The sequence below is a fragment of the Phaethon aethereus genome (genome assembly GCF_964289735.1).
Source record: "Phaethon aethereus genome assembly, chromosome: 29".
NCBI lineage: Eukaryota > Metazoa > Chordata > Aves > Phaethontiformes > Phaethontidae > Phaethon > Phaethon aethereus.
In genome coordinates this window covers 2,038,945-2,062,197 of record NC_138605.1, presented here as the reverse complement: position 1 = coordinate 2,062,197, position 23,253 = coordinate 2,038,945, and the positions used below count along the sequence as shown (strand labels likewise).

At 69.2% G+C, this 23,253-nt stretch overlaps 2 protein-coding genes across 2 annotated transcripts; both read right to left on the bottom strand.

Moving 5' to 3' along the window:
• Window positions 1–1,891: 1,891 nt before the first annotated feature.
• On the bottom strand, window positions 1,892–5,616 carry PDE1B (phosphodiesterase 1B; the record flags this gene model as incomplete). Its single annotated transcript, XM_082011891.1, has 13 exons — window positions 5,503–5,616; window positions 5,222–5,407; window positions 4,813–4,879; window positions 4,398–4,514; window positions 4,144–4,284; window positions 3,638–3,738; window positions 3,253–3,378; window positions 3,066–3,167; window positions 2,854–2,974; window positions 2,691–2,772; window positions 2,469–2,595; window positions 2,190–2,326; window positions 1,892–1,989 (listed from the first exon to the last, which is right to left on the bottom strand). The coding sequence occupies exons 1-13, from the start codon at window positions 5,604–5,606 to the stop codon at window positions 1,892–1,894; spliced, it is 1,509 nt and encodes a 502-aa protein (XP_081868017.1). The 5' UTR covers window positions 5,607–5,616.
• Window positions 5,617–13,675: 8,059 nt separating this feature from the next.
• On the bottom strand, window positions 13,676–23,049 carry NCKAP1L (NCK associated protein 1 like; the record flags this gene model as incomplete). The annotated part of the gene is made up of 31 exons (XM_082011888.1): window positions 13,676–13,926; window positions 14,382–14,471; window positions 14,569–14,678; window positions 14,981–15,097; window positions 15,252–15,345; window positions 15,584–15,664; window positions 15,775–15,857; window positions 15,981–16,074; window positions 16,246–16,343; window positions 16,429–16,559; window positions 16,698–16,916; window positions 17,024–17,155; window positions 17,306–17,445; window positions 17,876–17,995; window positions 18,204–18,336; window positions 18,639–18,784; window positions 18,952–19,010; window positions 19,266–19,347; window positions 19,456–19,588; window positions 19,775–19,884; window positions 20,162–20,258; window positions 20,594–20,650; window positions 20,925–21,081; window positions 21,235–21,283; window positions 21,376–21,513; window positions 21,601–21,691; window positions 21,790–21,932; window positions 22,018–22,074; window positions 22,196–22,288; window positions 22,607–22,717; window positions 22,948–23,049. The coding sequence occupies 31 exons, from the start codon at window positions 23,047–23,049 to the stop codon at window positions 13,801–13,803; spliced, it is 3,393 nt and encodes a 1,130-aa protein (XP_081868014.1). The 3' UTR covers window positions 13,676–13,800.
• Between the last annotated feature and the right edge of the window lie 204 nt (window positions 23,050–23,253).

The window sequence follows — 23,253 nt, the reverse complement described above, 5'->3', positions numbered from 1 at the left end:
GGGGGGGGGGGGCGGTGCACGTGCATGCCCTTGTTGGGGAGACCCGGGCGTTTGCACACCCACCGACACGGACACGGACACGGGGGGGCGGGGGGCACGCCCGCGCACTTTGCACATGTGATTCGCATGCACGCCCACGCGCGTACACACAGAGCACGCGTGCGCACACCGGGGCGGGCGCGGGGACCCCCCCGCCTCAGCCGGTATTAAAGGGATCCCTTCTCCCCGCCGCCTCCTCCTTGCCTGCGACCCGGGGTGGCACCGGGGGGGCCGGGACCACCCCTGGGTGCTGGGGGGCAGCCCCTGCCCCAGGAGCAAACCCAGGCCTCCTGGCCCCCCCGCCACCCCCCCGGGCTCGAGCCGGGTCCCCAGTGCCCGGGACGAGGGTGCGGGAACGGGGCTGGTGGTGGCGGACGGTTTATTAAGTGCTCGTTAGCGGCGGCGCTTGGTTTCACATGCGTGGGTGGGTGGGTGCGTGGGTGGGCACGAGGCGGAGCTCAGCCAGCAGTGACCGGGTGGGGACACAGACGCGTTACCGCAGGGTAGAAAAGTACCAAACACAGACGGGCCGTGGCGGACACGGAGGGGCAGGGCGGCCGGAGCCGGGATGCCGGAGCGGGAGGATGCTGGAGCTGGGAGCGGCTCAAGGCACGCCGGAGCTGGGATGCCGGAGGATGCTCGAGGCACACTGGAGGATGCTCGAGGCATGCCAGAGCCGGGATGCCGGAGCGGGAGGATGCTGGAGCTGGGAGCGGCTCAAGGCACGCCGGAGCCGGGATGCCGGAGGATGCTTGAGGCACGCCAGAGGATGCTCGAGGCATGCCGGAGCTGGGATGCCGGAGGATGCTCGAGGCATGCCGGAGCCGGGATGGTGGAGGATCAGCGGGGCCGGAGGAAGCAGGGGGATACCGGGGGCATGCTGGAGCCGGAGGATGCCAGAGGCACGCTAGAGCCAGCGATGCCGGAAGCACGCTGGAGCCAGACGGTGCTGGAGGCACGCTGGAGCTGGGGGATGCCAGCACCGGGGGATGCTGGAGCCAAGACCTGGCACTGCCACTTCAGGGCCCGATCCTGCCCTCCCGCTGCGCCCCGGCTCCCACCGCTGCTCCGGCCCCACAGGCACTGCCCCATCACCGCCTCGCTGCCCCCCACATCTCCCACGCCCCGTGGGGCAGGACCCTGAGGTGCCCTTGGGGCCAGCAGACCAGGGGACAGGCCCCTTAGGGACACGTCCCCAGCCTGGGGTGACACAGAGACACAGATCCCAGGGCAGGGACGCACAGGGCGCGTAGGGCAGGATGGGGACATTTGAGGCCACCCATCGCGGGGCGGCTGGACAGACCCACCAGGAACAGAGGGGACCATGGTGGCCCGCGGGGTGACAGCGTACCCGACACGGCTCCTTCATCCCTCGCTCCCCTGCTGTCCCCAGCGCCACAGTCATCACCCCCAGCCCCGCCCCAAGCACCCAGTGGGGCGAGAAGAAGCTTTTTTAAAAAGCCATAAGGACAAAACCCGGCGGGGGGGCCGGGCAGCCGCTGGCGTGGCAGTGAGAGGGTCGGCATCACCGTCACCCGTGGCCTGAGGCCACAGGGCTCGGTGGCCGGCTTGGCACGGACAGCTGGAGCTGGCCGGGCTGGGGGGCTGCCGGGGGGACCGGCCCCGGGGACGCTCCTGGCGCGGAGGTCGGCACGAATCCTCGTGCGGCCCCGGGCGGCTCCTTCCCTGCAAATGGTGCTGAACTCGATGGCGTCGAAGACTTTGGGCGAGATGGCGTCACTCGGCCGGACGAGGACCTGTCATCGGGGAGGGGACAGTCACAGCGATGCCACCGATCCCCCCCGCCCCACCCCAAGCTTGCCGCCCAGCGCCCACCTCGCTGCTCCCGGTGTTATTCCACGTCCCCGTTGTGCCTGTGCCGGCTGGGGGCCGCGGGCGGCTGCTCCTCGCAGGGCGACAGCTCCTCGACGGACGCCTGGTTGGTGATGCCTGCGGCGGGACACGGGCCCGGGGGGTCGCTCCAGCCGCCCACGGGGGCTGAGACAACCCCCGGTTCATCCCCGCCCCGGGAGTCACCCACCCCACGGGTCCGGGGCCACCCACCTCGTGCTTGGGCCACCTCCCCCCGACCCAGGGAGGCTCTCAGGGTCCCCATCCCCTCCCCGGTGGCCGCGGTGGCTGTCACCTACCGCTGGCCGCCCGCTCCTTCCACTTCTGCTTGTTCTCCTGGATGTACTTGGCCCAGGTGGAGCGGAAGCCGGCCAGGTCGGCTTTGATGTCCCCCAGTTCCAGGTGCTCGTCCAGGGACGGCTGCCGCCACTGCGGGCTGCGGGGACGGGGACAGCTGGGAGCGGGGCAGAGCCGCCACCTCCCAGGTCCCACAGTAGGCGGGTGCCCCCCACCCCCGGGCTGAGCCCCACCACCTCCCCGTGGGGAAGGGGAAACTGAGGCAGGACGGCGAGGCCAACCTGGCCTGCTGGCTGGCCACCGGGTTGCCCTTGGCTTTGGCGCCGTCCTCCGCGAGGGGCAGCACCATCTTCTCGGCCACGTCGGTCAGCACCGAGAAGGTGGGTTCCACGATGAAGTCGATGAAGCCTGCGGCGAGGGAGGGACGCGGCGTCGGAGGGGGACACCCCCTGCCCGTGGCGGGGCCGGGGACGAGGCGGGGCCGGGGACCCCCCACCACTCACCGATCTGGGACTGGGCCACCAGCGTGGACGTGCGGTCGCAGAGGGGGGAGAAGGGCAGCCCCAGCTCAGCCTCCTTGTCCCCCTGGCAAGGCAAAGGGAGCGGTGTCCCCGAGGGGTGGTCCCCGCATCCCACCACCCATCCTGGGGGACGCGGGCGCCCTACCTGCCTGAAGAACTCCTCCATCAGGGCTTTGGTCCAGCGGCTGTGCACCGACCACTGCTTGGTGGGGTGGCTGATGTCGGCCGCGTGCAGCAGCAGCGACAGCACCTTGGACTTATTGATCCTGGGGGAGAGACCCCAATGCTGAGGCTCGTCCCCAAAACCACGCGTGTGTGTGTGTGTGTCCCCCGAGCCGGGTGGGCACCCGCACTCACCGCTCCAGCTGCTGCAGGGATGTCTTCATGGACTTCACCTGCTGGAAGTGGCAGGACATGTCGGTGGCCAGGACCATCTCGATCACCAGAGCCCGCAGCTCCCTGCGCCCCGGGGAGGGGGGGAAAGGCCGTCAGGGCCCCGCGTCCCGGCCGGGGACAGCCCCGGGCACGGGGACGGGGACCTTACGCGAACTCGTCCTTGGTGAGGTTGACGAAGATGTTCATCTCGTCGTCCTGCATCATGCGGAAGACGGCGCTGATGTGGTGGTTCTCCAGCACCGAGCGGTCGTTGTAGAGGATGGCGCAGTCCGACCTGGGGACGCAGGGGACGGTGGGACCCCAGCCCCGTGGTGGGCAGGCTGAGCCCCCCCGGGAACTGCGACGTCCCCAGGGTGCCAGCACATCTGCATCCCGGCCGTAGCGGTGGCCCTGGGCGTCCCCCGGGTGCCGCTCAGTCCTTCCCGTGCCCCACAGCGTCCCGCGTGTCCCCGTAACAGGTCCCCAGTCCCGCCTGCCGTGCCCATGCTGTGCCGCGCCGCCCGCGCCGCGCCGCCCGCGCCGCCCGCCCTCACTTGGTCTGGATGTGGAAGCTGTTGGTGGTGCCCGTGTGCTCGTAGTCGTGGATGGCGGCCGCGAAGATGATGGCCAGGACCTCGATCTCCGTCAGGTAGTGCTGGGGGGACGTGGGCGTCAGGGGGACGGGCACTGGGTGCTCCGGTGCCACCCCGCCAGGCCCAATGGGTGCAGGGTCCTCTGTGTGTGTGCGTTTGCATGACTGCGTGTGACTATGCACGTGCACGGCCACGCACGCCCGCCACGTGTGTGACACGCCACAAGCGTGTGCATGCGCCGGTGACAAGTGTGACAGCCACGCGGGGACAACAGCGTGCACACATGCGCCCACCCGTTCCCCCAAGCCAGGGGTGACCCCGTCCCCCCATCATCCTGGCAACGTTTCCGTGGCGACAGCAAGGTCGCTATGTGGTGTCGTCTCCACGGCAACAAGCATCGCCTAGACCAGCCGGACCGGCACGGGCACTGCCTGGGACCCCCGTGGGACCCTCCCGCGCCCCCGTACCAGCATGCCGGTGCGCAGCAGGAAGCAGTGGACGGTCTGGGTGACGTCGGCGGCGTGGACCTGGTTGTGGTAGGGGTTCCGGTACTTCCCGTAGCCGGCCTCCAGCGCGTCCAGCAGCGTCGTCAGGAAGACGGCGGGGATCTGCGGCACAGGCACGCGGGCTCACGGATGCACTTACGCGTGCAAAGCCACCGGCGCACGCCAGGCACCCAGCGCCGGGGGCACCCAAGGGTGGGCATGGGTGCAGGCGGCACCTTGAAGCGGCTGTTGAGGTTGTGTCGGGTGAAGAGCTCGAAGACGATGGTCCTCAGGGAGTGATCGTCCGTCACCCGGTTCAGCGCGAAGACGTCGAAGCACCACAGGTCGAGGCTCTGGGGGGAGAAGGAGGCACTACCCCAGCGCCGCGGCAAGCCTGATGCCCGGTGCCACCCAGCGATGCCCAGGGATGGCCAGTGAAGCCCAGGGATGGCCAGTGAAGCCCCGCCATGCCCAGCCATGCCCAGGGACGCCGAGCCATGCCCAGCCAGCACCGGGTGCCGCCTGCCCCGGGCAACCTGGGCCACATGCTCTGGAGCCAGCGGTGCCGATGGGGCAGCCGTGCCCAGGCGCTGCCAGGCTGGGGCAGGGTGCCAGCGGGGGGGATCGGGGTGCCCCCCGCACCCACGGTACCTTCAGGCAGTTCAGGACAGAGGTGGAGTAGCTGGGCCCCACGGCCGTGTACGTCCGGCGAAACATCCTGCAAGGGGCAAGCGGGGGGAGTCAGGGCTGGTGTGGGTGCTGGGGGACCCCCCTGGGTGCTCAAGGCCAGACCCTGGGTGCCAGGGGACAGATCTGGGCGCTCAGGGGCTGAGATGGGTGCTGGGGATAGATGTGGGTGCTGGGGATAGATGTGGGTGCTGGGGGACAGCTCCTGGTGCTTGGGGACCCCCCTGGGTGCAGGAGACACCCCTGGGTGCAGGGGACCCCCCGGGTGCCACGGAAGAGCCGGGGACCACACTCCCACCCCCCATCTCCATCCCAGCCATACCCCCCCGCCCCGACCCCCTCGTCCAGCCGGCGGGTGCCACCCAGCACCCACCTCTCCACGAAGATGCCAGCCTGGACGGCGTGAACGATGCTGCGGAACTTGGGCTTCTCCTCCGCCCGGCGCCCCTTGGCCCGCGCCTGCTGCGTGAAGGTGGCCGCCAGCCAGTCCCGCACCTCGGAGGGCACGGCCGCGTCCGAGCCCATCTCCCGCAGCTCGTCTTCCGCGTCCAGCATCTGCCTGCGGGACGGGCAACGGGGCGGGAGCGGGGTGGCGGGCGGGGGGGGGCCGAGCCCCCCGCGGCCCCCCGCCACCCCGGGGCTGCCGCCCCGCACCTCGTCTCGTCGATGTAGACGGCCTCCAGCAGCGAGGCGGCGTATTCCAGGTTCCGCTTCAGCTCCTCCATGTTCACCTCGCCCGTCTCCAGCTGCTTCACCATGTAGCGCAGCCTGCGGACCCCCGGGCAGCGTTACCGGCCCCCCCGGGCGCGGGGGTCCTCAGCTGCCCTGCGGGTGGACGCGCCCACGCACGTGGCCTGGCACGCGTGGGCGGCACCCATAGGTACGTGTGCGCGTGCGTGCCCGCGTCCCGTTGGCGGCGTGGGGTGGTGGGCACCCGCCCCGGGGGACCCCCGGAGGGACGGCGGCAGCCAGGGGAGGGTCGAGGGGGGAGAGCGGCTGCGGCACGGCTTGGGGGGGGGGGGCACGTCTGGGGGGGCGCGGGGGGCACCCAGCGCCCGGCGGGCAGAGCTGACCCTACACCCTGCACCCGGATCTCATCCTGCACCCAAAACCCTTCAGCTGGCACCTACACGGCACCCAGAATTCATCCTGCACCCCGCACCTGGAGCTCAGCACCCAGCGCTGCGGGGGGGGGCAGGTTTCCCTCCCCACACGAGAAGGACCCCCAGCCCGGCGGGTCACCCCGTCCCCAGCCCGGACGCTGGCCGTCCCCACCGCATCCCCCTCCCGGGAGCGCCAGCGCCTGCCACCCTGCGCGAGGCCCTGGGTGACACCGGGGACAAAGTCTCCCGTGGGGTCACTGGGGCCACGGCGGCAGCTGGGACGTCCCTGGGGGCAGGGACAAACCCAGAAAGGGGTGGGGGGCACAGTCGGGGGCGGGGGGGGTCTCTGCGACGAGGTGGCTTTGCACCCTAGGGACCCACGGCGGGGTCAGGGTGCTCAGACCACCACACACCCTGCCGTGCCTCAGTTTCCCCCACAGAAGCCTCCCCCGCGCTGGGTGCCGAGGGGCTGGGTGCCCCCCCATGGAGTGGACAGCAGCAGCACCCACGGGTGCCCCACCAGCATGGGGACGTGGGGGCAGCAGCCCAGCGTGGCCACTTGGGACACCCGCACAGGACACGGGGACACGGCAGCGTCGCGTCGGGGGGGCCCTGGGGCGGCGTGGGGACGAGCCCAGAGCACCCAGATCTGCGCACACAGCAAGTGTGCACACGCGTGTGTATGCACACACACATGCCTGAACGCACGCGTGCCATGTATGCGCGCGTGCACACACATACGTGCGTACACACGCCTGAATACACACGCTTGCCCAATGGTGTGCACACACGTGTGCACCGCACACGCACACATAGGCACACCCGGCGCAGCTAGACACACACCACACGTGCCCACACCTGCAAATACCCACCCACAGTGCACACGCATGCACACACACACACGTGCACACTCACACGCGGATGCACACCTTTCCACCAATGCACACGTGCGCACGCCGCACACGTGTGCGCACGGAGGTACACTCTCTCCTCGGCCCCCGTCCCGGGCAAGCCCTCCCTGTCTGACACACGCCTGAACACGCGTGTGCCCGCAGCCGGCCGGCCCCCGGCCATCTGTCGGTGTGTCCGTGTGTCTGTCGGGGGGGTGCGGAGGCGGCGGCGAGGGGAGGGGGAATCCCATCTGGCCGCCCGGGGAAGCGCCGCCCCCGCAGCCATGTCTCCCGCTGCAGCCGCCTTGCTCGCACGCCGGCTGGCACGGGCCCCCACGGACCCCCACGGGGGGACAGGGCAGCCACCAGCCCCTGGGTGGGACGCTGGTCCCTGTCCTGGTCCGGCGCAGCCCTCCGGCCACCCTGTCCCCGCCCGGACGCCTCGCTGTCACTGCCACCGGCACCCACCGCGTCCCCATCACTGCCATCGGCACCCACCGGGTCCCCACCACCTGGGCACACGGTCCCCAGGGCCGGTGGCACCGCAGCCAGCGGTTTCCCGTGACGCTGCCAGCCCGGCCCGTGGCTCGGGGGGCACCTCAGGGTGACCCTGAAACGACTCTGACCCCGCGTCCCCGGCCCCGTCACCCCGCGTCCCCGCGGTGGGGACGTCACCGTGGTCACAACAGAAACCCAGGGGAGCGACGCGGCGGTGGCAGGACGCTCCCGGCAGCTTCGTTAGCGCTAACGAGAGCTGGCAGCGAGCGCGACGGACCCGCCAGGCGGGTGTGCCGCGGCGGGCGAGACCCCGCCGACACGTGCACGCTCGTGTGAGGTCACACGCGCCCGCGTAAGGCTGGGCGAGGTGACGCCTGCTCGCGCAGCACCGTGCGCGTCGGTGCCGGGGCCCGCGGGTGGCGCGTGGCCGTGCGTGTCCCTGCCGGCCCCCGGCCACCTTGTCCCCACCAGCTCTGTCCCCTGGGGAAACTGAGGCGCGGTGCGAGCGGGGGCCGCGGGGCGGCGGCGGGGAGGGCGAGGGCCGGCATCCGCTGCGGCTCCCGCGGGATTTCCTCCCGGCTGATGATTGCAATCGGTTTTAATTAGCGGCCGCCGCCCCACGCCAAGGGACCCGCACCGCAGCAGGGCTGGCGCCCCGAAAGCATCCCCAGGTCCCCCACAGGGTCCCCCTCCATGTCCCACCCCGGGGTCCCCGCGCTCCCCCCCGCCCCTCCCAGCACCTAACGACCTCCCAAAGCCTCGTTAGCGTCACCCCGGCCTGGCCGCACGACAACCGGTGCACACGCGTGTGCGCGCGGGCGGGCGCCGGAGACCCCCGTGTACCAGCACACGCGTGCGGGCGAGCGTGCAAATGGACGCGCAAGCCCAGCCGCGTGCGCACGTCTGCGCGCGTGTGCGTGCTTGTGCAAGCGCACACCCAAGCGCGGCTGTTTGCAGGTGCCCGGCCGCAAACCGGAGCAAGGAGCGCGCGCAAGCGAGCGTGGAGCCACGCAAGCGTGCAAGGGCACGCGCGCAGCTGGTGCGCACCCGCACCGCACCCCGACGCGGCGACGGGACGCGGCTCGGCGGGTGGGGGCCACCGTGTCCCCCGGCCAAGGTGACGGCGACGGCTGCCAGCAGGCGAGGGAGGGGGACCGGAGGGGGCCGGGGGGCGGCCAGACGTCACGTTCAAAGCCAGCGCGAAGCTCTGGAGCCCGGCGGGCTGCGCGGGAATGTGACCTTGGGGGAGGCGGCCGTCACCTTCCCGCGCCCGGCCACCCACCCCTGGGGACAGAGACCCCCCCCCGGGGGACAGCCGTGTCGCTCGCCCGTCGTGGACGGAGCTGGGACCCCCGAGCGGAGCCCGGGGCCGAGGGACGGACGGCCCGGCAGCGTGAGCAGGGGTCAGGCTGCGTCACGCAGCCAGGCGGGTGCCACCCGCGCCCACGGTCCCCACGGGCTGCCTGTCACCACCCACAGCCCCCCGCTGCTGCCAGCTCCCCCCGTGCCAGCCCCGCCGTGTCCCAGGCCTGCCGTGGGGATGACGGTGCTTGCAGAGCCGCTGGCACCCCGCAGGCCCCCCAGGCTGGCATCTTTGTCCCCAGGGCCACCCCGAGCCCAGGGCGGGCTGCCGGGTCAGCCTCAGGGTGCAGCCAGTGCTGGGGACACACCAGCCACCCATGGGTGCTGCTGCCCCTCCAGCTCCTTCCCATAGGGTCTCCTGTTCTGGCTGACCCCCAACCCCAGGGACCTGCCATCGGTCCCCAACGCTCAGGGGGCTGGGGGGGACGGGGTCCTGCACCCCAGGGACACCTCGCTGCTGCCACCCCATCACCCCAGCTGGGAGCTGGGGACCGTCCCCAGACTGGGGTCCCCGCTGCCCCCCTGGTGCTGGCGGGGGACCCAGGGGGGCACAGGCACGGTGCAGGCAGGGACCCCCGGCCCCCCACGCCCCCGCAGCGGGGGCGGCTGCCAGCGATTCTGGAGAGACGGGCGGGGGGGAGCGGGAGCGTGGCGCAGCCCACGCGCTCGCACGCTCTCCGGTGCACGCTCAGGTGCGCTCCGGCACGTGGGTGTGTGCACACACGCTCCCGTGCACGCTCGCCTGCCCCCGGGCGTGCACACGCGCGGGCACCCAGGCGTGCTCACACGCACCTCTGCGCACACGTGTGCACACTCCCACCGGGCACTCGCGTGCCCACAGCAACGTGCGCAGCCGGTTGCACACTCAGGCTTGCACGCGCACCCCGGGAGTGCCAGCATCGACGTCTCGCGCGCCGGCTGAGTCGTGCCCTGGCCTTGGGCTCGTGTGAAACACGCTCGGCAGCTCGGCTCGCCGGCGAGCGTGCAATGCGGGCACCCGGCTTCCGTCCTCGTCCCCGTGTCCCCCCCGGCACACCGGTGCTACACACACCCCTGGCCAGCGTGCGCCCGCGCGCGAGCGCGCCTTTGCGGGCCGCCGTGTGCAGGCGGGCTCCGCGCACGTGTGCGCGCGTGGCCGCGCACGCCCCTTGCACACCCACGCCTGCGCCCGCTGCACCAGGACCCGCACGAGCGCACGTGCCGCGGGTTCGCGAGGGGGCACGGGCGCACGTGAGCACACGCGTGAGCACAACTGCACACGGGCGAGGGGGTGGCACCCCTGGGGCCACCGAGAGCCCCCCAGCAAGGAGGGAGCGTGCCGGGTGGCACCCTGGTGTGTCAGAGTGTGTCACCCCTCCCTAGGGCCAGCCAGCACCCTGGCACCCGCTCTGCCCCCCCAGAGTTGGGGGCACCCCAGCCCTCTGCTCACACCATGGTGTCACCCAGGGCGAGGGGTTTTGGGGGGTGCGCTAGGGGGCCCCTACCCAGCCCCACCCCAAACTTATGGGGGGCCCCAGCCCGAGGAGGTCCCCATGTCTCCAGCCCAAGAGGGTGCAATGGGTGCAGGGAGGTCCCAAGGGTGACTGGGGGGTCCTGCATGGGGGGGGAGGGAGCACTTGGGTGGGGTGGGAGACTCCTGGTGGTCCCCGGGGTCAGCGGAAGGTCCCAGGGTGTCCTGCCTGGAGCAGGGGGGCACAGGGTGGGGGGCAGCAAGGGAGTCTTAAAGGGACAATGGTGGGGTGCCCAAAGGGGAGTGTCAGGGGGCTTGAGGGGTGTGATGCTTAGGTGGGCTCAGGGGTCCCAGTTTGGGGGTGTGAGGTCCTAGTTTGGGGGTCCCGGTTTGGGGGTGGGAGGTCCCGGTGTTGGGGTCCCGGTTTGGGGGTGTGAAGTCCCGGTTTTGGGTTCCCGGGGTGGAGGGTGCCTATTTGGGGGTCCCGGTTTGGGGGTGGGAGGTCCCAGTGTTGGGGTCCCAGTTTGAGGGCGAGGGGTCCCGGTTTGGCAGTCCCGGTTTTGGGGCGGGGGGTCCCAGTTTGGGGGTCCCGGTGTGGAGGTGGAAGGTCCCGGTTTGGGGGGGTCCCGGTTTGGGGGGGGTCACTCACAGCGCCCGAAGCTTGACCCAGATCTTCTTGCTGGGGGCGGACTTGATCTCCAGCGGGGACGGGCAGCCCCCGGCCGGCTCCGCCGCCTCACGGCCGGGCTCCAGCCCCGGGAGGCTCCGCGGCGGCTCCATCGTCCCTGCGCGGCGGGGACGCGCCCTCAGCCCCGCGGCCGGGCCCGGGGCCGAGCCGCCGCCGGTACCGCCCCGCAACCCCGGCAGCGGCCTCCCCCCCGCCCGGTACCCGGCGGCTGCGCAGGCAGCCCCGGCCCGGGCGGCGGAGCTAAGATGGCATCCCGGGCACCGGGGGTGGGGGCACCGGTGGGGGGGAGCACCGGGAGAGGAGAACCGGCGGGGGGGAGCACTGGCGTGCGGCGGGGGGGAGCGGGGACGCTGCGCGCTCCTACCCGGGGATGCTCGGCCGGGAAGCGCCGGTGCTGCCGGTGCCGCCGGTGCCGCCGTGCCCCGGTGCCCCCGCTGCTGCCGGCTCTGCCTCCGCCGACCGGCGCTCGCCGCAACTTTCCCCGAGCGGCACCGGCACCGGCACCGGCACCGGCGGGAGGGCGGGGAGGGGCGGGGGCAGCCGGGGGCGGGGGCCGGGAACGGGGGCCCGCCCAGCCCCGCCCCGGCACCGGGGGCGGATGCCCGGGACCCCGGGGGGCGATGGGGCCGGCGGGGGGGATGCCCCGGGACCCGCCATGGGACAGGAGGTGCCCAGGACCCCGTGAGAGGAAGGTCCCCCAGGTCCCCTATGGGGGGGCTCCAGCACCCCTGTAGGGACCCCTATAGGGGGCCCCGGGACCCCTATGGAGCGATAGGGTTGTACGCCAGAAGCCCTATGTGGACCCCTATGGGGAAGGGTACCCCAGAACCCCTATGGAGCTGGGGGTGCAGGTGCCCCAGGACCCCCGTGGGGATAGGGGGGTGTCACTGGGTTTGGCAGCCAGCAGACCCCAGCCCAGTGCCCCTCCCGGAGGGGCCGTGACCCCACACTTCCCCCAGCCCCACCACCGGCCCCGCTCCCTGCTGAGACCAGCCCCGTTCGTCACACCTCACACGCACACCAGGCACCGTCCCCTCCCGCCGGTTGCGGCGCAGCGGCAGCCCCCGACTTATTGTAGGACCTACCAAAAGCCGGGGGGCTGCTGGGCCTCTTGCCTATCAGGGCATTGCCCCCCCGGGCTAGGACACCCCACCCCCTGCCCCACACACACCCTGTCCCCCACCCAGCCGCCCCCCACCCGGTTCATGTCCCACTAGGAAACCTCGGGGTGCCGGGGCTGGAGCCGAGGGCCTGGGGGGCTCTGGGCACATGGAGGGGGGACATTGGGGTGCCAGAGCCCCGGGTGGGTCCCAGCGTGCCGGGGGGGCACGGCAGCACCCACGCCGCCTCCCACAGCACACGCCGAGCCACAGCCCCCGGGGAATATTAATAAGCCCTTATGTAATGGCGGGGGGGGTGCGCAGCACCCACCGCCACTGCACCAGGGTGCCAGGAGGCACCCCCCCCCCCGGGGCACCATCCCCAAGCCCCCACCTCGGCCCACCATACCCGGGGGACTCAGCCAGGTCCCTGCCCACCGGGCCATGTCACCTCCCGGCCTTTGCCGGCGAGCACCCATGGGTGCTATGTGGGGGTGCATCCGTTTAGCCTCCAAAAGGGGGGCTGTGCCCCCGCCCATGGGGTTCCCCTGCTTTGGTGGGGTGTCCCGTGGGTGCAGGGGGCACCCACGGGACCCCCACCTGGGTGCCGGGGTCAGCAAGGTGGGCTGTGAGCCCCGGCGCATGGCGTGGGAGCTCCCACACCCTGCTGGGGCCATTTTGGGGTCCCCAAACTTTTGGCAGGGTTCAGAGCCAGGTTGGGGGCAGCGACTTGAACAAAGGGGGGGGCACCCCCTGGTGCGGAGCAGCCCGAATCGGGGGGCCGGGGGGCGGCAGGCGCGGGAGAGGCCGTGGGCAGAGATGCACGCGAGACAAAGCCGCGCTGCCGGCGGGGAGCCTCGGCAGCTCATTACTGCTTAATATCGTGATTGATGAGCGCGAAAATAGACTTTTGCAGCAATCTGGAATAATCAGCAGGTTCTGGGCGTTAATTCGGGGGAGTTCAGCCCCCCGGGAACGCAGCCGGAGGGGGGCAGCGGGGGAGTCCAACCTCTGCGCAAGCCGATTTTTTCCCCCTCACTCTGGATGAATTAATAAAGCAATTAGCGCCGGACGAGGCGGCCGCACGCCCGGGCGCGGCCACGCCATAGCGGTTGCCGTTCAGTTTGGCTTCCGGGGCCACACGCTCGGCCTCCCCCAACCCCGGTACCACCGGGCCCAGGCGAGGGGGCTCTGGCGAAGGGGCTCATGGCCACGGCAGCCACCGTCCCCCTCTCCTGGCACGGCCGGTGACTCATGCCGGAGCAGCCGGCCGTGAGCGGAATGGCAACGCCCGCCCCGCCGCCTCCTTCCTTCGCCCCATTAATTTTCCCCCAAGATGCTGCACGGGAGAAAAATAAACACCTTGAGATGGGGGAGAGGGAGGGAGTGAGGGGGGAAACGGGCCTCGAAATGTCCCCAGCCGGGTGGGAGAGGGAAACTGAGGCACGAGGCCGGCCGGGATCATTGCCGGGAGAAGCAGCAACAGTTTTAATTCAAGCTGGAAAATCCTACCGGCAGCTCTGGGTCCCAGCCCCCCAAGGCCCACGGCACCCCCAGACCCTCCTGAACACCCCCAGGGGACCCGCAAGAGGTTATTCCTGCTGGAGACACAGGGCCAGGCACCCACCCTGAGGTGCTGGGGCAGGGCCGGTTCCCAGTATTCCCCAGGTCCCCCCCAGGCACGAGTCGGACGCAGCCGTCAGGGGGGAAAAGTGGTTTAGTGAAGGCGGCAATGGCTGGGGGACAGGATGGGGACGGTTGGGGACACCGTGGTGGCATCCAGCGGATGCAGGAGGACCCGGGGGTCCCGGCCTGGGGTGGTTTGAGGGGTTGGAGGGGAGGAGGCGACACGGGGCCGGGCTCAGTGTGAGGGGACCCTGCTGAGCAGGTTTTCCCGGCACACCTCGCGGTAGGCGTTGCGGAGCAGGACGTAGGGGAAGCAGGTTTCCAGCATATCCACTGTCAGGAAGGATGACTCCGCCACAATCTAAGAGAGGGGACACATAGCATCAGCAGCCCCCCTGCCTCAGTTTCCCCACTTGGAGAGAAGGGAGCTAGCCCCCAGCCCCTTGCTGGCAGCGCGGGGTTCTCCCTCCCCAGATGACTCCTGTGCCCCAGCTCCAGATTGAAATATTTGCATTTAAATTGCTTTGCAGTGAGGACAAGCGCTCCCTGAATACCAATCCTGGGTGGTGGGTGCGTGGCCCCCACCCAGTCAGCCCAGCCTCTCCCCGGGGGTGCCGGAGGTGGATCCAGCCCCCCCAAGCCCAACCGGAGCTGGGCAAGAGCCAGCTGCGGTCGGGGGGCTGGAGCAGCCTGGACAGAGCTGGAGCCCAGCAGAGACACGGAGCCGGGATATGCCCACTCAGGAGCACTCCAGGGCCCACCCAGGGTCACGCCACAGCCCACCCAGGGGCACGCCGGGGCCCTGCCGTCACTCACCAGCTGCATGAGGAGGGAGATGGAGTCGCGGTTCCTGACGCGCAGCTTGTCCGTCTCCTGGCCCAGCTGCAGGAGGCTGACGGAGGCCAGCTGAGGGACAGATCCTGATCAGCGCTGGGGGACGCTCCCAGCCCGGGAGGGTGCTCGTCCCCGGCCAGGCACAGCCGCGGCCCCCAGCCGCTCTCACCAGCAGGAACTCCTTGAGGTGGGACTCGATGTTCTTGTTGTGGACGGTGAAGAGGGCGGCCGACACATGGATGATGGCCTTGGCCAGGCAGTGGATGTTGTTGTTGTAGCCTGGGGACACAGGAAGGTTGGGGACACAGGTAGGTTGGGGACATAGGAGGGTTGGGGACAGCAGAGGGGCTCCGCTGTGCCCACCTCCCTCAACTGCAGTTATGGGGCACCAGCCCTGCCAGTCCTGGGGTCTTGCTGTCCCCATTGACCCTCCTCAGCTATGGCTATGGGGCACCGATGACCTCAGGGGTCCCAGCACACACAAGGTGTGACACCGGGAAACTGTGGGGTGAGGGTCATGGGGACACAGCCAGGACTGGGGACGCAGGGACAAAGCTGCCAGGGACATGGCCAAGCCTCACCGTCCACCTCGGTGTTGTAGACAGACGCCGGGTCGGAGGCCAGCAGGGGCAGGGACACAGCCACGAAGACCAGGAGCAGGCAGGCCACCTTGTAGTCCTCCTCCGGGGACGAGCCGTCTGTCAAGGAGGGAGGTGACACTAGATGGGGGCCCAAGAGGGGACCCCAGGGGACCCAGGGAGGTGGCACAGGGTGGGGGAAGGTGAGAGGGGCTGGGCAGGGTCACGGATCCCAGAGCCAGCCCCCCCCGAGCCCAGCAGACCCCCCTGGTACCCGTCTTGCTTCCAGCGAGGACGTTCACCAGCGCAGGATCGACCTCGCAGGCGATCCCCGCGGCCGAGGCCAGCTCGAAGATGCTCAGGGTGACCTGGGGGGACAGAGACACGCAGGCTCAGGGCTGGGGACACGGGGTGCAGCCGGGCATGGGGGACCATGCAGTGCCACGCCATGCCACACAGTATCATACAACGTCATGCAGTGCCCCGTAGCGCCACGCAGTGCCACACAAGGTGGCGGGTACGGGACAGCAGCAACTAGCCCTGGGCTGGGACTGCTGTCCCAAGCGCTGGAGGTGCCACCCTGTCCCCGTCCCAATCCATGCCCACCCGGATGTCAGTGTCAGGGGTGACAACGTCCGTCAGACACTCGATGGGGCCCATCAGAAAGGGGCAGTGGTGGGAGAAGACCTGCAGAGAGAAGGTGGATGCTGACGGGGCTCCTGTTGACACCCCAGACTGTGGGGCCTGTGGGTGGGGGTCCTGTGGGGTGGGACACCCGTGGGTTGGGGGGCACGCACCTCCCGCAGGCCCTGCTGGGCCATGGTGCGGAAGCTCAGGATCTCTCCAATGATGGTCATGCGCTTCAGGACATTCTCGGCCGCTGCGGGAGCAGAGGGGTCAGCGGTGACATGTCCGTGCATGCACACGTATGAGTGTGTGTGCCCACCTGTGTGTGCCAGTCCCACACTCCCCCTCCGTGTCCCTGGTGCCCCCAAAAACTCACAGGTCAGCCGGGGCAGCAGAGCTGCCATCTGCTCAGGCTTGCCAGAGCTGGAGCGCAGCTGGACCAGCGTGTCCATGTTCTCGTTGACCAGCTTCTGCGGGGAACGTGGGGTTCGTGGCACTGGGGACACGGCCAGCCCACAGCTGGCCGGGGAGGCACAGGGGCGTCCTGGCCCCTGTCCTGCCTCCCCATGCTGTCTGGCAAGCCCCCAGCCCCCCAACCAGGGTCCTGTGCCCCTGAGCCTGGCCCGAGCCCCCAGCCCTACCTTCAGCTCGGTGACCTGGGAGCCCACGTGCCACATGAGGTTATCGCTCAGGAACTTCATGCCATACGGCCCGATGAGCTCAGCCAGCGCCCGCATCTCTGCGAGGAGGGGGACAGGGACGGGGACATCAGTGGGGCGGGGGGGTGATGAGTGCCCCCCCAGCAGTGTCCCTGTGTCCCTCACCTGAGACATCAGAGAACTCGGCGGCACTGAAGGGGGGCTCGCCCTCCCGGGGCACCGTGGTGAAAGCCTGCAGGGCGGGGGCCAGGACGATGGCCCCCGTGCTGGCCTGCCGCAGCAGCGCCTCCAGGTACCTGCGGACACCGAGCTGCTGCCATTGCCCAGCACCGTGACCCACAGCGCCGTGACCCACGGCACCGCAACCCTCGGCACCGCAGGGCCACCTCCCACAAGGGAGGGAGGGAAGGTGCCGGTCCCAGTGTGGCACCCACCAGTTGGTGTAGATGGTGGTGAGTGTCTGCTCGCCGGCGGCGTCGCGAGGCTGCGTCTGCTGCAGGAGGACGCTGCGGATGATGCGTCCCGTGTCCAAGCCCACGAACTGCCCCAGTGACTGGATGAAGGTCACATAGGCACTCAGCCCCACCAGCACCTCCGAGGGCCGGGCCACCTCCTGCGTGGCTTGGCTGTAGCCCGCCATGGCCACGATGGCTCTGTCAGGACAGGAGAGGACTGTCTGGAGAGCTGTGGCCAAGCGTCCCCCTCCCCAGTGCCTGCAGCCCACCCTTGCCGTGTCCCACATCCCCGGCGCAGTCCCTACTTGGTGAAGCGTGTCTCCAGGTGGCTGCTGAGGTACTCGGCCGGCGTCACCGTGTGCTCAAAGACGGTGAAGTTGGGCACGTGGTTGAGGCTCAGGGACAGCTCGGCCAGCGTCAGGTGCAGCTTGTCCATGCTGGCGTGGTGGGACAGGCGCCATTAGCCACACCGCAGCCCCACGGTCGTGCCGTGTCCCCACATCACACCATGCCCACACCCAATATTTGGTAGCCACTGCTCCCCGCCAGCCCCCTGCCCACCCTCACTAGCCCCAGGTGCCTCTCACTTGGTGGTCAGGGTCCGGTCCTTCCTCTGGCTCTCAGCCCCCGGCTTGTCCCGCTCGGGTTCTCCCTTCTTGGCCGGCTGCTTCAGGGTCTTCTTGTTGCGGGCTTTGCTGACGGTGGAGGCACAGTGCTTGGGCAGCAGCTGCTGGCCACGGGCAGCAGGTTACCCTGAGCCGTGGCACCGAGGACAGCCCAACCGGGGCCTCCAGGACCAGAGGCCACAGTCCCCAAGGCTGAACTGGGGGGAGAACCCAACAGGTCTTCCCCCACCACTGCCTCTGCTGTCCCAAGGCTTTGGAGAACATGGAGACCAAGGAGGCCACACAGACCCCCGAGGCCAGGACACCCCAAAGGCCATGGGGACCCTGGAAGCCACAAAGGCCACAGAGACCGTGGAGGCCACAGAGGCCGTGAAGACCCCAAAGGCTGCAGAAATCCTGAAGGTGATGGAGACCTCAAAGGTCATGGAGACCTCAGAGGCCCTGGAGACACCAAAGGCCACAGAGATCCTGAAGGCCATGGAGACCCCAAAGGCCACAGGAGCCCAGAGGCCCTGGAGGTGCAACCCTCACCTGCTCGCTGAGGTTGTGCTGCTCAGCGCAGGCATCCATGACACAGGCACTGGCCTGCCGGGCCATCTCCTCCAGGAACTTGTTGCACAGCCCCAGCGCTACGGCCTTCAGGTGGGGATGCTGCAGGGAGAAAGCCACAGCACCGGCACAGCAAGGTGTGTGGACCATGGCCACATCCGCAGCGTGCCACCAGCTGCCCCTAGACCACAGGGCTGCTGTTGTCCCCAGCCCACGTGTGGGCCTGCCCCAGCCCTTCCATAGCTGGCAGGGAAGCAGTCAGCCACAGTGTCCCTGTGTCCCCCGTGTCCCCCCAGGCAGCAGGACCCACCTCCTCCGGGCACATGGGGTGGACGCAGCGGGAGAAGTGGCTGCAGAGCAGAGGGAAGGCGATGCTGTAGCGCAGCATCGAGGGCTCCTCCATTGTGGCCACAAACATCTTCTCCACGGGGCGATGGTAGAAACTGCAGGGGTGGGGGCAGAGGGGGCAGGAGAGAGGGGCAGGGAGGGCAGGAGGCAAGATTTGTCTTTCTGGACATGCTGCTTCTGTGCCATATGTGTGTTGTCCCTGTCCCCATGTCACCTAAACCTTACCCAACCTCTCCCATGGGTGACATGTCCCCCACAGCCACCTCCGTCCCTTCCCTCACAGGTGGGCACCTTCCCAGGCGTGCCTGGGGTGCAGGATGTGGCTTGAAGACCCCCAGCCAGGGTGACCCCCCCATGACTGGGGAGAAACTGAGGCAGAGCAGGCGGCTGCGCTTACCACAGGTCAGAGAGGTCGGAGGCCTCAGCCAGCAGCTCCTCCAGCGAGTCGAGCAGTTTGGTGTGGAAGACGATGAGGTTCATGACGCGACCCACATCGGGGTTGGAGCCCAGCGGTAGCGAGGCCTTGGCCACGCTGGTGTAGGCCTGGGGGGTCAGCGAGCTCAGGGGCACGGCAGGGCAGGGGAAGAGGATGAGGACAAGGACAGGGATGGGGACAGCAATAGGGGAGGGGATGGGGAGAGAGGAAGGGGATTGGCACAGGGCCAGGAACAAGGATGGGGACAGGGACAAGGACGGGGACAGGGACGCACCTGCAGCCGGAACCAATCCAGGCGAAGCGATGTGAAATCAAACTGCTCCTTCTCATCAACTGCGGGGAAACAGAAACGTGGGGAGTCCTGGGGAGGGGGCTATGGAGAGTGTCAGTCTGGGAGCGCTAGGTACTGGTCTTGGGGGTGCCAGTCTGGGGTGGCAGTGCTCATCCCACAGGACCCCCAGGAGCTGACATCTCCCTGTTGCCCCACAAGCCTGTGCCTGGGTGCCCAGCGTGGTCCAGGACTGCTGCAGGGGGGACATCGGTCCCCAGGCAGTGCCAGGGATGCGCCAGGGGGGACACAGTCCGTACCTTCCTTGACAGAGAGAGCCGAGAGGGAGCTGACGAAGGACGACAGGATGATGGACTCCTCCTCGGGGCACACGGAGAGGTTCTGTGGGGCCGGGACCGGGACCGGGACCGATCAGGGACAGCCAGGACAGGGGACGGGGACAGCCCCAACAGGGGGCACAGATCAGCCCCTGCCCGTGCCCCGCGGTACCTGGATGACTTCGCTGAGCACCAGGGCGTCGAAGCGAGCCAGGTACTGGACGTGGTAGCGCTGCAGCACCCCGACCTGCCGCCGCACCAGGCTCCGCAGCTGCTCCATCAGAAAGAGCAGCTCCGCGACATGGCTGCCGCCAGGGCCGCCAGTCAGAGCCTCTGCCCTCCAAACTGCCCTGGCACCAGCCGTGCCCACGGCACCCCGGCGTTGCCCCAGGGCAACCCCCACCACAAGACCAGCCTGCCCATGGCTGGGGGTGCCCCCCGTGGGCACAGATCCCCCCTGCCCGGCGCCAGTGCCCACACACCGTGCCTACCTGTCAGCGAAGTCCTCGGGCGTCTTGGTCTTGGTAACGTGCTCGGCATGCCGCACCAGCCAGCTCACCTCGTCCCGGCAGAAGGAGAGTGCCATGAAGACGAAGAGGGCCTGGGCAGAGCCCGGGTTAGAGAGCACCAGGCCTGGGGTGCTGCCACCAGGCGCTGCCACCGGGCTGGCACCGATGGCCCCAGGCACTGCCACTGCATGGCACCGGCTGTACCCCACCCATAGACACCAGCTGCACCCATTTCACACCCCCACGCACGTGCAGAGCCCCTTGCACACAAATGCTGCACCCACGCACCCAAAACATGCACCCACACACCCCCTGCACCCTAAACCCTGCTCCCTGGGCCCCTCACTGTCCCCTTGCCCCTGTGCTCACCTTGGGTCCCAGCAGCCCGGGCTGGTCCTCCAGCAGCACCGCCAGCTCCCGCACAGCCCCACGCAGGTACCCCCGCCGGCCCCGGTGCAGGGAGCCACTGCAGGGGGGTCAGGGTGGGGGTTGGGGTCAGGACCACCCAACCACCCCCCTGAGCCACCTCACTCACCCATGGGGACATTGCAGGCACCACGTGGCAAAAGTGGGGGCTGTGGCACGGGGCCAGCATGGGCCTGATTGGGGCACCCCAGCCATCCCCCCGCCCAGGGTGCTGGCATCCCCAGGTACCCCTGGGACCCTCACAGCTCTCTGGGACTAAAGAAACCCCCAGACTCTCCAGTCCTTCGGGATGCCTTGGGACCTCCCAGCTCCCCAGGACCCCTGGGACCCTCCCCAGCCCCCCCAAACCTGCTGTCCCCGGGCTGAGTCCCCAACCTGTGAGCCACAGCGTGTTCCTTGCACTCCTTGAGATCAGCCACCCGCTTCCCGTACCTGCGAGAGAGTCATGGCCAGGCAGTGCCAGGCCTGGCACCCAGCACGGCACCCTGCATGGCACCCAGGAGAGCGCCAGGCACCCCACAGAGCCTCTGGCACAGCCCCAGCCCCTGACACCCAGCACAATCCTCTGGCACCCAGCACAACCTCCTGGCACTCCCCTAAGTCTCCTGGCACCTAGTGGGGCTGCTGGTGAAGACCCCAGCCCCTGGCACCCACTACAGCACCCTGCTGGCACCCTCCACGGCCCCAGTGCTGGCACGGCCGTTACCCCTTGAGGCTGCTGAGCAGCTCCTCGGTGACCTTGTGGACCTGGAGGGCCTCGTCGCGGAGGAGGGTGACATAGAGCGAGCCCTGCAGCGCCAGCCGCCACAGCTCCAGGCACTGCGGGGACGAGCCCAGAGCCGCCGGGCACACCAGGAACCCCACTGTGGGCAGAGCCATCAGGCAGGCAGGGGCTGCCCACACTGCCAGCCCCACAGCAGGCAGCGGGACAGCCCAAAACTGGGAGCCAGGGAAAAACAGGGAAACAGGGGCTGCCCGCGTGGGTCTGGGGACCTACAGGCACCACAAGGACTCACTGAGGATCCAGCGCTCCATCACCTCCAGGGACAGGTACTCGCAGGCCATCTGGGGACATAGGCATCACCGTGTCACCGTCCTCAGCCCTCCCACAGCCTCCCTGGGACCTGCCCCGGTCCCCACGGAGCGGTGGCACTCACGGTGTCAGAGCTGGCAGGGCTGAGCATGGTGCTGGCAGTGCCAAGCAAGCTGAGGAGCTGGTCACTGCGCCACTGCTCGGCCCCCTGGTTCCTTCGGGCGAAGAGGAAATGGAGGGACAGGAGGGCGCTGGTGACAGCCTGGGGAACAGCGGGACATCACGGGGGGGCCGTGGGATGGACTGGGGCAGGATGTGACCCCGTTGGCTGGGGGGAGCCCCATCCCACCTTGGTGTGCGGCCCGAATTCCTCCGTCAGCTTCTTGAGGGGGTGGTCGTACTCCAGCACCATCTGTCCCAGGCGGGCAAAGCTGGGGTCGCTGCGGGGACGGTGCCACAGGGGTCGGGGACGGTCCTTGGGGCCAGACCCAATGGGGACAGTCTGTGGGGATAGCCCTGGTGGGGACAACCAACCCACCTGGTGCCGTGGCTCATCTCATGGGCACAGTGGTACATGCCGATGAGCAGCCGGCGGTCCTCGGTGCGGGCCAGCAGCAGGACGAGGGACACATAGGTGACAACCAGGTCCAGGTAGCTCTTGGTGAAGTCATAGTTGACGTGCTGGGGCGGGGACAGCCATAAACTGTCATGGGCACGGCCGTGGCACCCCCAAAGTACCCCCCAGGACCCCTGGCGCCTCACTCACAATGTCGAAGAAGCACTGGCTGGCATCGATGGTGTTCAGCAGCTCATAGACGTGGTCCTGGCAGGGAGGGGACAAGGAGGGGACAAGGGGCTGTGTCAGTGCTGTGCCCCCTGGGTTTCAAATGCTGGTGTTGCCCTCCAAAACCCCCCTCTGCCCCCCGCCACGTGCCCCGGCTCACCCTGAACTCCAGGACGTCCAGGAAGGAGTGGTAAAAGGGTCCCAGCACCTGGGCAATGTCCCCCTTGTCCTTATGCACCGGCCCCAGGTGTTGCTGCAAAGGGACAGTGGGGACACCCGGCGTGGGGTGGATACCCAGGGAGGGGTGACATGGGGAAGGGGGTGGCAGGATGACCAAGGGAGAGGGGTAGAGGGGAAGCCAGGTGGTAGCAACACAAAGTGGGGTGGGACAGACCAGGGTGACATGTGGGGGACAGTGTGGACACTGGATGGGGGCAACATGGGGTGGGGATGGTGAGGACACTGAGGATGAGGTGACACAAAGTGGGGGCAGAGGGGACACCCAGGTAAGGCTGGCATGGGGTGGGGGGGACAGGGGGTTGGGGACAGAGGGTACACCCCGGCCCCTCACCGTGCTGCTCCGCACGTCCAGGTGAGGAAACTTCTTGTTGATGAACTTGACGGAGGGCTCCATGGCCTTGTCGCTGAGGAAGGGCGGCCGCGTCTTGGGGTCAGAGCAGGTCTGCAGGGAACCCCCAGTGTCAGGCCCCCCCAAGCGCCCCCCGGGCTTGCACCCCCTTCCATCAGACCCCCCTGCCCCTGCGATCCCACCACCCCGTGTCTTCACAACCCTCATTCCAGGAAGAAGCCAGGCTCTTCCCTTCAGATGGGCTGGGGTACCCCAGTGTCCTGTACCCCAACCCTTCCCCACCCAGGGGACCCAGGCATCCAGGCCCCCCACCCCGTGCCCACCTTCTTGATGTTGTAGATGCGGACGAGGACGCCCCGGCCCCGGTCATTGAGGATCGTCAGCTTCTCAGCAAACTTGTTCTGGTAGACAGAGGGCAGCGACATGGTGGCAATGTGGCAGCGGAGGGGCGCACCCCTTGTCCCCCACGGCTCCCGAACGGCCCCACGGCCCCAACACCCAACTTCCCCTTCCCAGGCTTCCTGGGCTGGGCCCCGAGCTGGGGCCACTGCCACGTGATACCACTGCCACCACCCCGTGACACCGCCGGCGCCTGATGCCATGGCTGTGTGACACCACTGCCATGCAGG